Source organism: Diadema antillarum, unplaced genomic scaffold (genome assembly GCF_040938485.1).
Source record: "Diadema antillarum isolate AM-2024a unplaced genomic scaffold, OU_Dant_1.0 scf00000196, whole genome shotgun sequence".
Classification (NCBI taxonomy): Eukaryota; Metazoa; Echinodermata; class Echinoidea; order Diadematoida; family Diadematidae; genus Diadema; species Diadema antillarum.
This window is the reverse complement of record NW_027271085.1, coordinates 364,724-379,589: the sequence shown is the minus strand read 5'-3', so window position 1 is coordinate 379,589 and position 14,866 is coordinate 364,724. Positions and strand designations below refer to the sequence as shown.

The 14,866-nt window shown below is 37.3% G+C and overlaps 1 protein-coding gene across 2 annotated transcripts in view; it reads left to right on the top strand.

Moving 5' to 3' along the window:
• The window catches only part of LOC139723603 (UDP-N-acetylhexosamine pyrophosphorylase-like), a 55,362-nt gene extending 53,969 nt beyond the window's left edge, over window positions 1-1,393 (top strand). The window contains exon 10 of one of the 2 annotated variants that reach the window (XM_071634835.1): window positions 597-1,393. In XM_071634835.1, coding sequence (XP_071490936.1) covers window positions 597-698 — 102 coding nt within the window. In that variant the 3' untranslated portion in view covers window positions 699-1,393. The remainder of the gene's footprint in view (window positions 1-596) is intronic. The other variant, XM_071634834.1, reaches the window with a different exon arrangement.
• The last annotated feature ends 13,473 nt before the right edge of the window (window positions 1,394-14,866 follow it).

Sequence of the window (14,866 nt, the reverse complement as noted above, 5' to 3'; positions counted from 1 at the left end):
AAAGATAAAATCTACTGAATTTGAAAGACCTTAATGATTGGTGAACAGTCATGGCATTAGTTGATACCTAGATTAAAGAGTAAGATAAAGAGGCACATTTCTTTTATCCATGTCATGTCCACCTAACTGCGGAATTGCCCATATCCATATATATATATATATATATATATATATATATAATGGAAGTATTGGAACAACTTCAAGTTCACGCGGTTGACTGCAGGTTCATCCGTGCAGGTTCATCCGTATTTATTGCAACTCTGAGTTTCATGCAACCTCCATGAGGTGCAATCATCAGGCAATTCATTTTATGTATATATGTACATACTAGTATTAATTTTTTTTTTTTTCTGTTTTTGGTTGTGTATGTTTAACTTTATTCATCTATTCAATTATTGCGGATGTATTAATTAATTGATTTATTCATTTAGTCATATATATATATATATATATATATATATATATATATATTTATTTAATTGTTTTTTTGTGTTCATTCATTCAGTCATTCATTTATTTATCCATCCATCCATACATTCATTCATTCATTCATTCATTCTATATTTCTTTTTCCTGTTCTTTTTACACATTTCCAGGGCTTGGACAGGATATGTAGCGGGAAGAAGTTCACTCCTCCTCTCCTACTCAACCAGAGCTTTGTCATGTCTGAGAAGCAGGACACCATAAAGGAAAACTGAACAGAAATAATTTGACCTCAATACCTCACTCTATGTCTTAAATGTACATTTCTTATTAATATATAACTCCGTGTGAATGTGTATTATATTTAGAGTATTGCATGCTCCGGAGTGGAATATATGTGTACCCAACAAATGTGATGCATAGACCTGCATTTAACTCTTTATGTGCCGTGGTGTAAACCCCTGTGTGCCACATTATTCTAAGACACCACTGTAGCCATGCTTTGGAGAAACAATCCGCTTTTCAAATGTCGTCAAGTTGCAGTAGATTTTTGTAACCCTGGAAATGTAATGAGCAGAGTTGTCGAAAAAACGCCAAACTTTGCTTTGACATAAATTGTATGACCAATCTACGACCGTTTTTCTTTCAAATGACCAGTAGCCATATTATTGTAGAGGCATGCATGACCTTTGCACGCAAAACAGTGCCAAAAACTTACAATTTACTCGCAAATCCAGTAGGGAACACCACTTGACAGCCAATCGCCACATAGCATATTGCTACCTGTAGCAGGAATGGAATCACAAGAAATGCTTTCATCGTATAGTCATAGTGGCATTTGGCGATTTCTCGGTCCGTTTGGGCGGCTTTGTGCTTTTGAGCAGAATATGCGAAGTTGGCACGCCGTCGACTGAGTAGGAGGCGCGAACGTGGCACATAAAGAGTCAATGTACATGAAGAATTTCTCTAGTGCAGATATGAAGAGTTTAATGGCACAATGATTTCACTCCATTCTTGTAAAGTTGAAATATTTTTGATGACACCCTCAAGAAAAGAGTGAAATTGATATCACGTGGGATATTCTAAATCATAACTTACAGAATTTTTATTGATATGTAAAAGTGAGGTATCATTGGAAGATTATAATTATTTTGCTCCATCTTTTGACGGACTTATTTTGAAATGTATAAGAATGGCACTTTACTCATTGTGCAATCAAACTCTTCATACAACTGTAAAGGCCCTACATCATCCAGGCTGTAGGCTGAGGCGATTATGCCAAAGAGACATGCATCATGTTTAGGAATGATTGCTTCAGTATTTTCAGCAGCTGTGAGCCTAAAAGCTTTCTGTGATATAAAATGGGGGTGTGTAGGTGAATTACTCACACATGCATTGTCCAACATACATGCATGTATTGTGTGGAATGAGGCCAGAAAAGCCATGTGTTAACCCATGAGGATGGGCAGATTTTGCTACAGCACACATTTCCCATAGACATCTGCCTAAGTGTACTGGGGACTCATCCTTGACGGGTTAGATATATGTACATCATTCAAGCTTGTACTGGCAAACATTTGACCTCTGTTTTTCCTCAACTTTACAAGAGAATGTTATATTCCACAGAAAGCGTTTGATGGAAGATATGTTTCACTATATGACAACAAAAATGTAATTCTTTTTCAATGGAAGGTCCTACCATGTACAGGTACCTATCTCTAGTCTTAATTCAGCTCCCCACGACTATGTAAAACTATATTTTAAAAGGTGAACTGTTTGAATGAACAGTTCAGTTCCAGTCATTCACGTGACCAATTCGGCAAAAAGTTATTTAATGTAACTTATCATGTCTACAATTCATCTTGTTGAATGTGTATTGTACAAAGGTAGGGAATTGCATGGCATTGCACTGTGTTTGTGTGTCCATTTCTGTATCAGAAATGAGGACACAATATGCGGGCCTGTTGCCAGTTTTCAGGCAAAAGCCTGAATTTGAGCCCTATAGTAGTATCAAAGTTCATTCCCTTTCACGTACAGAGTAGTTTCATGTAGATGTATTTCAGGCCCTCTTTCATTGTAAACTGAATCCATGACAATTATTGTATGAGTTTTTGTTTTGTTCTGTTTCAATAGAGATATGTCGTCACTTTGCAAGATTGCTGCAATACTGATGAATGTAAGTTGTTTGTCACTGAAATTTTGTTGAGTTTTAGTAATTACAAAAAAAAATGATATGAAATGAAATATCTCCTAACAATTCCTCATAAAGGACCAATGAAGAAATAGATAAAGCATGCCAGCATCGGGATATGACATGACAGGTGTAATGTCATGGCTGTTTCTACCATGTGATGTACAATTGTGTACATGTGTACGTCGTAAATTTTACATTCTGAACTCTGAACGTGAAATTCACATTTGGCGAACATTATGTTTTAATATGGATATTTAGCCGAGACAAGATGGCTCAATTCTGTCCAAAAGATGATCAAGTCTGTGCCTTTCATTTTCTTTCTTTCATGCAGTTGTTTAATGATCTCTACAAGAAATGCCTGTGTTCCAGATACTCCAGTGTTGATAGACCTATTAAATAAATGTGATTTTTACTGGACTGTCACGGGTCAGACCTAAAGGATACATTCGAAAATAGTCAACAGGTTATTATAGACCGATTCGGGTTCGTTGAGGGCAGCAGACAATTTGTGGCACTGTGGCGCAGCCATAGTGGGTGTCTCAGCCGACCCCCCCTGCTCTCCCCCACCCCTGGACAACATGTTTATCACGCACTTGTAACAAAGGTTCGCGCACTATTAAAAGCAAGCGTTCGCGCACTCAGTACGAGACGCCTATTTGCTAAAACGACCATGCATCAGTTTTTCATTCCGCGCGCAGAAGGGGGTGGGGAAGAGGAGAGGGGGTCGGCTGAGACACCTCGTTAATGGCGCTGCCCATGCCAAAAATACACATAGCGCATCACAGAATCGGTCTATACTCTGGATATCCCCTTATCTTTCTTTTTAGAAACTGGAAAACAAAATGGGGGATGACAAAATTGTTCACGAGGCAAACATTATATTCTCTCTTTTTTTTCTCTTTTTTTTAATTAAAGGAAGTGTATGATTCAACATAGTTGACTCTGAAGTCATCATGACTATCGTGAATTGAAAAGAAGGTTGGCAGAAATATTCAGGTGACAATTCCCACAGTAGTTCTCCTAGGCTTTTTTTTTTTTTTTTTTTTTTTTTGATTCCAAACCGTGATATTTCGTTGTATATTCATTCTTGTAGACAACTTGAATATACCGAGGTATTGCTCTTTTTCATTTTCATTTTTTTCAAAAAGACCGTAATTGTCAAGTAAAAGCATATTAATGACTTGGTATGAAATAGATATTCAAGCCCTTGACAAAAACGTTGAAATGATTTGAAACAGATTCACATTGCTAAAATGTTTCCACATGTAGATGGCACAACTCATTGTGATATTTCTTGTGAAAATTTGTTAGAAATACCTGTTATGTAAAGGCATCTTCATTCTTCCAAGAGTTGATGATTTTGTAATGTTGTCTGGAAAGTTGTGATAGTGTTGTAACCTAGAAAATGAAATTGTTTTAAAATTATATGAAAGGTATGGGTACTTGTGTATAAAGAACTTCTTGTTTTCTCTTTGTTACTATCGTATTGAAAACAAAGCTAACCTAATTCTTGGTCACCGTCGTTGAAGTTTTTTTTTTTTTTTTAAATGAAGTATGTTAAAAGCCCATGCAGAACCAAGATTTTGAATACTTTTGCATGATTACCAAGATTGGTGAAGTATTCATTTAGAGTGTTTTTCCAGTGCCGATTGTTATTCAAAACTTTAAAAAAAGAATAGCTGCATGAGTATTGATCTTTTTTTTTTTGTTCACTTTTGTTCAGTGTGCAATTTGTTGTTCATTATTTCCTTTACGTTTAAAATAGAGAAAGGCTACATTGCTGTATTTGTGCATGACAACATTTTGTTATCTTTGTAGAATGTTATCTTTGTAGAATTTGGCAGATTTAATACAGAAGGCATGATCCAGTGAGATAATACTGTATCCTGTATTGTCACATTGCTTTTGATATTCAAGTGTATGACTCACTTCAATTCAAGTCAGTTCAATTGAAATTGAAGCAAAAGCATGACTTTGTCATTGCATGAATAATTGATGAATTAATTTTGATATTTTTAAGTATCATTATTGTCAGTGATAGTTTATGAGGATAGTAACTGTACGTTGGTGACAGCAATAGCATTGATATCATCTGGTATGTGGGAATGTATTATAAATTGTTATGACCAGTTTTTTGTTTGTTCATTTTGCTCATGTTTTCAAGTGACCTTTAACCTTTGCATTGGGATATTTTGAGTAATGCAATAGCACTTGTAAGATTTTTTGTGTGTTCTTTGTTTTCTTTCTTATTTTTTACTCATGTTCATATTTGTGAAACCAATTGATCATCCAAACTACTGTTGTATCTGGATATATTTGTTGTTTCAGTTTGCATATACTGTACTTGTTTTAATTTTTTTTTTAATATGTCTGTGCATTCAAACTCATTTGAAGAATGCTGTCTAAATTTTTCTTCTGCACTTTTTATTGCTTTTGTTGTCTCAATGATTCTGAGTGAAAACATTCACAGCCCAGCCTCAAATACACTATAATGTGTGCATTCCAAATTTTGATACTTTTTTTGTGTACACATATGGGCCTAAGCGCCACAGCTGCATTTTATAGGTTTGAAATGAGGTGGATGGTAGATCACCACCATTGTCATTGTGCATCATACATGTATTAGGCATTTTTACGTCAGCCCGATGTTTCGACATAAATGCGCTGTTTTCAGAATCTCAACTCCGATTTTCGCTGGCAGATGACGAAGAAGTGTGCTGTTTGATAATTTGAAAGGACAAGCTCAAGAAAATATCTCGACCCAAACTTGGGGAAATTTAGGCAAAAGTGGGATGATTTGCGAGCTAGCGTGCTCTTTGATAAATGGTGAATTTGACTCGAGGAATTAGCACGATGCATTTCATCATGCCTAGCCTGTGTGACCTGATCAACTGAGGCAAGCTGCACACAAGTAGTGGGTGATTTGTTGAAGGTGCATACTCTAATGACGCTGTTTGCGCCTGCTCAGCTATAAAATATGTTCGAAAAAATTCTCCGCCAATTCTCTTTGGGCTGATATGAATAGGTAATGAAACAGCGTCTTAATTTGAGATCATGAAAAAAAAAGAACACACACAAAAAACCAACCAAAAAAAATCTTGAGCTTGGATTTCATCAGGCTGATGTGAAAATGCTTATTAAAATGTTTGGGACTTTGCTACTACAAGCTCAGAGAACAGCTGGTATTTCTGACTTCGCATAGGAGACTGCTTTCACAGCTCCATTTGTACTTGTTGTCCCTGCAGACTGCCTGTAAATAGCCCTTCTGAATGCTGTAGTACCGAGTATAAGATGACATAGCAAGGATTCTTCGTAGATACTAAAGCTGTTTTAGCTCAGTGTTTACAGGGCATGCTGGGTCTTGTTTCTTCTTTACTTACTTGTATTAAGATGTAGTATGCATAAGGGTCAACACGATTCCATGCAATGTACAATGTAATTAATAACTAAATCCAAACTGCCATACATGGGCCAATGTAATATAAAAGTGTAAAACAGTTTTCACAAACCCTGTTCATAGGAGAGTCTTTATAGGTGGGGATTCCCCACCACTTCTCTCACCCTACAAAATGTAAGTTGCTGATCATAATTTAAAGGGATCGTATAGTTTTGGTTGAGACCTAATTTCAGGTTTCTAACATATTTGGTGAGATAATGAGAAACCTCTTATGAAATATGAAAGAGCATGTAATTCCATGAGGAATTCAACGTTTATTTGATGAAAATTGGTTTGAAATGGCCGAGATATCCAAAAAAAGAGTGAATCTAATAAATTGTGGGACCCACACTTTATTACGATTGCTTTGTTTTACTTTGTTTTTGCATGTTTCAGTCATTCCAAACCCGATTTTCATCAAATAAACTTTGAATTTCTCTTAAAATGGTACACTCTGTACTATATCATAAGTGTTTTCTTGGTATCTCGCAAAAAGTTAAAAGCCCGATTCTCATCTCCACCAATACTGTACCATCCCTTTAAAGGCAACATTCCTGCCAGATTATATTTTCCAAGAGTCAAGTACTGGGTAATGAAAATCCTTATGTGCAAACAAATTATGTTCTTCTGTTGTAATCATATCTTTTTCCCCCATATAAGTCCCCCTGTCTTAATCTTGCCTACTCAATTGTACCTAGAATAGTTATGTATATCAAGAAAAAAAAATGATTTGAAGATAATTTGTCTGTTTTGGGACCTATTGTGTTTCTCCTGAACTGTTGAATAATGATGCGACTGAGCTTTTGTTCACAGACTCCTCTGAGGTTTTCATTGTTTTTGTTTTTATTTTCTTTTTTAACTTTCCTTTATTGTTATTACCTCTTGTGTATTTCATTTTAGAATTTTTTGATTCAGCATTGTAGTTCCCAAGCCTAGGTGGAAGAAATTACTTTCTTTCTGTTTTGCCAAAATGTGTCATGTGTTTTGTTGCTAGAATACAGAGAAAAGTAGCCATTTGGATTTTATCTAGTTGCTTTGTAGCTATATTAACCAGCTGGAATCATACAATGGACAGTGCCTGTGTCCTTTATATTGCAGGCATCACGCTTTCCCAAAATTGAGCAAAGATGGACACAGGAAAATGTTCCGAATCGGCTTTGATTGCATAAATATTTCATTATTCCTTAAGGCATCTTCAATAAAGCATCGTATACCAGTATATTTGCTGTTGGAGTTTCTGAGGCTGTGAACAAAATGATTGTACTGGTACTTGCTTTGGCTAATGATTTAACTTTTAACTAGGTTTGAAGCCAACTTTGCACAAATTGAAAATTCCATATCCATATGGCCACTCTGTGACAATGTTCGGACAGTGGTACTCTAGCCTCCACGAGTTGCACCAGTGTACATTGTTATGTATACTCTGTTCAGCAGTACAGCAAGTCTGTGTGGCCAACTGGTTTTCACTGCTGATAGCTTCAGGGGTGTATATGAGATATGAGGAGACAGAATGTGTCTTTTCTTTTAATAGGCACTTCCCAGTTAGTAAGCTCTACACTCCGTAGGCTTGTACTCTTGCATGTTTTTGTAATCTCTCTTGATTTTTTTTTTCTTTTTTGATCTGTAAAGATAGCTTTTCACTGCGTCATACAAAATTAATGAGTGGCAAAATTATTGCCTCCCATTTTCATCAGAAATGTTAATACACTGTAATTGTATGCGTTGTGAAAATAATAATGTCAATTCCAAGGTGGGACAATGCAAAGACCAAATTATTTTTTGTTTCACCTTTTGTCAGTGTGATTTTTGCCTGTCAAAGTCAGGAGTCTGTATTGCAAATTATCTTACAAATCCCTATTTTTGAAACACATGTATCGTAGGCCGCGTTTATAAGATTTTGCGTGCCCAGAATCACTGTTTTGACACACTGTTTTGAAACACTGTTTTGAAACAATGTTTCAAATCACAGTTTCGTCAGGAGAGCGTTTATAAGATTTTTTTTTTCTCCGAGCGTGTTGGGGCTCTCGCTCAGACTGTGCCGTTGCGCAACTCACTCTGCGCAGTTTTTCCTCGGCAAAAGGTCAAACAGGGTGCGCGCAAGGCATTATGACGTCACATAAACAGTGTTTGAGATCGAGGTTGCGTTTTATAAGATTTCGGAAGCACTGTTTCTACTGTTTTGAAACGCACTATTTTGTGCGTTTCAAAACAGTGTTTCAAATCACAGTTAGTGTTTATAAGATTTTTTTTTTCTTACTAGAAACACTGTTTGGCCATAAACAGTGTTTCAAAACACTGTTTCTGGCCAAAAGAAAAATCTTATAAACGCACCCTGAGTTACATGTGCATAATTATGCGCATGAAATGTATGGCTTAGATCTATATGATGTAGTACGAAGTACCTGCTGTGTGTGTACAATGCTCAAATAAAAAAAAAGAATATTAAGATTATGATGTGTGTATTTGTATAAAAAAAGGTATTAAGTTAAACCTTGTATATTTAGGAGATGGTGTACCTTGAATATGTACCAAGGTACAAGACATTTACATTCTTGCATGCTCGATAAAGTAATGCCAGAAATTCTGTTGAAATTCTTGAAGTAATAAAGTCTTTCAAAATAAGAATAAAACAAAAGTGAACTGTGTGTGCTCCATCAGTTCATTGTGAAGGTAGTTGTGAGATGAATTAGTTTTGGATAGTAATGGTGTTCAGTACAGAATTGTTCAACTAGCTATTATAGCCTACGATCATTAAAGGAGATCTCAAAATCGTCTGGACTGCCCCTTTAATCCTAACCAGGCCGGGCTTTTTAGCTCACCTGAGCCAAAGGCTCAAGTGAGCTATTGCGATCGCCCTTCGTCCGGCGTCTGTCATGCGTAAACTTTTTACATTTTCATCTTCTTCTTGAAAACCCCAAGACCGATTTTCATCAAACTTGGCAGGTAGCATCCCTAGGGGGTGAGGAACTTAATTTGTTAAAATGGGCACCATGCCCCACCCAGGGGGCCCCCAGGGGGGCCCAAACCCCCCAAAATTAAGGACTCTGTAAAAATCTTCTTCTCTAGAACCAGAAGTGATAGAGCTAAGTTAATACTATGAGTTAGTACATTGATGACTATAGTTTCAAGTTTGTTCATGGCAGAATCAGGGGTGCCCCCCCCCCCCCCTTGGGACCCCGGGGGAATGGGGTGGGGAGGGGTTCTAATGGGGCCTACATTGTACATTTTCATCTTCTTCTTCTTGAGAACCCCATGACCCATTTTCACCAAACCTGGCAGGTAGCATCCCCCAGGGGGGGGGGGGGGGGGGGGGGGGGGGGGGGGGGGGGGGCAAACCCCCAAAATGAAGGAATCTTTAAAAATCTTCTCTAGAATCAGAAGTTATAGAGCTAAGATATGAGTGAGTACATTAATGACTGTAGTTTCAAGTTTGTTCATAGGAGATCCAGGGGTGCCCCTCTTGGGGGCAGGGGGGGGGGGTGGTTGGGAAGGTCCAAATGGGGGCCCGAATTGTACATTTTCATCTTCTTCCTGAAAACCTCATGATGTATTTTCATCAAACTTGGCAGGTAGCATCCCTAGGGGGTCAGGATCTCAATTTATAAAAATGGGCACCATGCCCCACCCAGAGGGCCCAAGGGGGCCCCAATCCCCCCAAATTAAGGAATCTTAAAAAATTTGGGCCCTTATTGTACATTTTCATCTTCTACTTGAGAATGCCTGGTCAAATTTTGGTAGAGCTGTGAATAATTTAGATTAGTGACTGCGTGAAAGGTGAACTTGCGATACTCAGGTGAGCACTAGACCCGCGGGTCTCTTGTTTGGGTGTTCTGTGGCCAGGGAGGGGTTGATTCAACCCCCCCCCCAGATCTTCTGCTAGGAATAAGAGCTCAGGCCCCTAGACTCCATTTTACTCAACTGGTTCACTACTATATGGATAAGCCGTTTTCATTAATATTTTGTTTTTGTTTTTGTTTTTTTTTTCTAAATGAAGTTTTACATTCTCTTTATATTTTCTTTTGCTATATTGGTATTATCTATAGCATGATGTCATGAACTGTAGTACCGGTAGTCTTCAAATCCAGCAATGGGGGCACCACAAATGTGAAAATGTATAATTTTCCAGCACATCTCCTGAGTTTCCTCAAACTTTGCTGATATGTTCTACTGATATCGCTGCATCTACTCAATCTACATGCACACAGTATATTTGGGTGTCACTCCCCTTTTACGATCATGCAATATACATCTCCAACTGCAGTAAGTGGTATTAACGGGCAATGCATATCAAAAGAATAACTGAGTAGTAGTGAACACTTTGATACAATGAAGAACACCTGAACAAAAAGTCTCTGCAACATAAAATGGCAACACCTCTTTATTTCATTTTTCCCATTGCACTAGTAGCCAACATACATTGTAGACTAACTGACATAACAAACACAAGCATACGAAAGTGGGACACAAAATCCCATAAGATATGCACACGCAATCACAGCTTGTTTCAAAAACGTATCATCCACGACCCAGCCACATCTGTACAAAGAAACATCTATAAAATTGAGAAGTTTCATCCGCTCATTTAACAAACTCATTGGGGAAAAGGAGGCCACATACGTTGTGCAATTGCGTAAACATTACAGTACATTTCTCTACGATAATTTGCAACTTTTCTTACTTTATCAATTTGGTCCGATTCACATGCTCAGATTATGTAGATAACATTATCAATAAGGCCTGACACATTGTTCTGCTTGAAAGTAAAATTGGCTTTAGAAGAAAAAGGAAAACAAAACAATAAAGCCCTATCTTGAATATTACTATTTCTAAGACAAAAAAAAAAAGAATAAACAAACAAAATAGGCTGCCGTTTTTTGGTTGTGCATACAACTCGACATTTAAGTACGATCGTATCAATGAGAAATTTGCATTTTTCTAAGGCTCCACCATTGAGCCTCCTATCTGCCTTAATACTGCGCGCACTTTATATGCAACATGAAAACACCTCGCATACTACAATACACCTGTAGAGTAATACTGAAGAGACTATTTTCTGAAACCTGCTACAATTTCATCATCAAATACATTGCGTTTTCACAATATATCATATTGAATTATGTGCAATTACTCGTATTGTATTGTCGACCAGATGAATACCAGTTACTGCATTTGCAAGGCTCAAATAGGTTGTGAAGACAACTGGCGTAATGACAGAAGTACTCATAATCTGTTACTCCATTTTTTTAATTCTTTTTTTTTTCTTTGTCCTGAGTTTAATACAAGATATGCCAGGTCAAGAATTCCACAGCCCAATAACCTACTTCCGCCACATTCTTCACATTCTTCCCAATATTTGACCTCTGAAATATCAAATCATCTGTATAGCTCAATAATCATACCATCCAAGTCAGTGGCGGATTCGGGGGAGCACACAGGGCAGCCCCCCCCCCCCCCCCCCCCCCCCCCCCCCCCCCCCATTTATTTTTTGTTAAAACACAAAAGCAATGTAAAGAAAAAAATTGGGAGGGGGGTGCGAGTGCCCCCTACATAATTTTGTAAAGGTGCCCCCTCTTTACAGAATTCCTGCATCTGCCCCTGCAAGTATTTTCTGTGAAAACACAGAGCAAATGAGAACTAGGTAGAAGGAAACTCCATTATAACAAGGTCAAAAAGACTGCCAATTTTACCTCTTTTACCTTTTACCTCTTTACAGGTACATACCTCACAATAAACGTACAAAAAAGGAGAACAGTTAAAATGCAGTCATGCAAAATCAGGACAGCCTAATTCGCCTCGTGACTAGAGGTAACTCGTATACTGTATTAGCTGATATTTGCATGAAAGATTTTTTCGTGAATGACGAGGTCAGAGATGTTGTTTTCGCGAATCCACGCCCAGCGCTCATGTAAATGCATCACAGTGTATTAACAAAGCACATGGAGACATTTTCGCGTGTTGTTAAATTCGCGATCCCACTGTGATTAACGAAATTTGCGAAAATTTTGAAAATTAAACCCTAGCGAAGATAACAGCTTATACTATAATAGCCAGTCCATTATAACGAGGTTTCCCTGTACATCTCCGAGGGATAATACAGAGACTGCACTTACATTTGAACTCCAAGTCTTTAAACTGTTGAGAATGAGTTCCGAGTATACCAGGACAAGTGTCTCTGGGAAATTTGTTGTTGTAGCAAAATCAGCTGCAAATGGAGTTTGCAATTTGGTATTTAGCCAGTTTTCTTAAATTTTCACCTATTCTGTGCCATGGAATGCGTCAATGCAATTAGACGTAGATATCTCCGTAGGTGGAATCCGAAATGAGTGTGCGAGATCAGGATTTGAAACTACGGTATTTTCAACGTTTATGAGGCGAAAATTTTTGATTGTTTTTTTCACATCAAAATTCTGGTAAAACTTAAGGGGTGGCGATATCTGGCGTACCAAAAATGAGCGAGAGAAAACTGACACCGCGCGTGATTCGTGGCGATATTCTTGTAAGGCAACCTCAAATTTTAATTTTGAGTACAGCATCAAAATCTGTAGAGTTTTCTCCACAATATGAGAAACATTTCTAGGCGATTTCCAGTCAGTTTTGATATTACAATCACTGGTTGAACGTTAGGGTGGCGACATGTGGTGCGAGTGTACCCAATCATACAATTAAATTTAATCTGTGATTGCAAATTATAGCGAGACAAACTGTAAAAGTGGAGTTTTTTGGTTTGCAGTGTGGACATTTTTGTGCATTTCACCCAACAAGAAGCTAGCACAGAAATAATAGCACGGAAACATTTTTGCATACCATACGTTGCAATAAATGAAGGGTTTGTTTGCAAAAACCGACAAGTCCATTTTTGAAGATTTTAAAGTACGATCTCTGTCATAAAGTACAAAATAATTATACCTTTTAAATGATATATTGGTCACTTCATATAAAGGTATATTTTTTAAGTTATGGTCAAAAGAAGCAAAAATTTTCTTATTCTCTTTATTCTTTTGAACCTTTATTCGCAAATATCTCCATTTGGCAAATATGGACTTATCGGTTTTTGCAAACAAACTCTTCAAATAATGTCCTGATCCAGTGGAATTAAGAAACAAAATAACACAATTTATCTTTAGTACCCAGCTGAGCACGAGAAATTATTCAATGCAAAAATATCTACCTTTACAGTTATCAACATCAGTTTTATCGCAATGATGATCAAAACACCCCAAAGTCTGTACATATCCTTCTAGTTGCTACAGGATGTAGAGGGAATAAAGTAATTCAGTCTACATCTGCATAACAAGAGAGAGAATAATGAAGGGGCTCCAAGATGATTGTTTTGGGGGTTTCCCTGCAAAGCAGCCCGAACGTCTTCAAAAGAGATGAATTTCCAACCAAAAATCTGATCTGTGAAATATCTTTGTGCATGAAAGGGCAAACTTCTGGTTAAAAGTTGTCTTTGATTATTTGTACATCACTTGTATACTATAGTACACAGTATGCATTCACACACTACTGGCTGACTGGTATTTGCCTACTTGCCTGACTGGAGTGTCATACACATTATCCCATCAAGGTACACTAAATACACTTCATACGTTTGTAGTTTCTCATTACACATACCATACATGTACATGTATATTGAGGCTCGTAAATAATAATAATAATAATAATAATACAGGGTACTTATAATGCGCCAGTTCCACATAGTTAACGTGCTCAAGGCACGAGCGAAAGTCTACTTCATAGCAAAGAACTGCTCCTTTACCAGTGGTGTAAACCTATTGCTCATTAACCCAATGAGGACGAGTCCCGAGCATACTCGGGTATCTATGGGAAATGCGTGCTGTAGCAAAATCAGCCTGTCCTCAATGGGTTAATTTTTGAGATCTTTGAAGGAAGGTGAATTTCCAAGCAGTTCTAAAAAGAAGACAAACATAAATAAACAAACACAAGAATTTGGAATATGAAATCAACTGCAGCATGAACACAAAATCAGCTTTTGAACATTGAAAAAAAAAAAAAAAAACAGATTAAAATAATTGCTAAAGGTATGTTTCAAAATGACGTAAACAAAATGATATATGTTTTAAGACTTAAAAACAGAGTAGAGAGAATAGTTACACATTTGTACTACAATTATATAATACATGTATAATTCCTTTTCCAGGCAAGAGTGCGTATGATAAAACCCTTCACTTCTGGGATATTCTCAAATTATTCTTGATACAAGCATGTGTGTGATAACGGCTTCCTGTAGTGCACTGCTGATAAAATACATTGAGTAGTTTTTCATATGCGTTTTCAATTTGTGTCACTTTTATAATTTTTCACACTACGATGTACTCTCTGTACATTGAATCAAGTTCTAAACATTGCAATACTTTCTTTGAGTTTGTAGTGTCTTTCCCCCCCCCCCCCCCCCCATTTTTTTGTAACCCATTGAGGATGAGCCCCGAGCATACTGGTGCAAGTGTCAATGGGAAATGTGTGTTGTAGCAAAATCAGTCTGCCCTCAACAGGTTAAATGCACATAATTGACAAATTGAAAGAAACAACATCCAACTGACAATGTGTAACTACAAATTAAAACTGAGAGTGACATATCATACAAAGGGGGATGGGGGGGGGGGGGGGAGGGGGGTAAGGTAACACCTTTTTGAATGTCCAACTGTCTTGGACAGTGGCACTAAGGCCAATGTGATGTCACAATGTTAATATTCATCTCAATATGTCTACTACTTCATGAGGGTTGAAACTAGACATTTGACAACAAACAATTATGATTTTACATTAACTTACATGAAAAGTAGATGTGCACA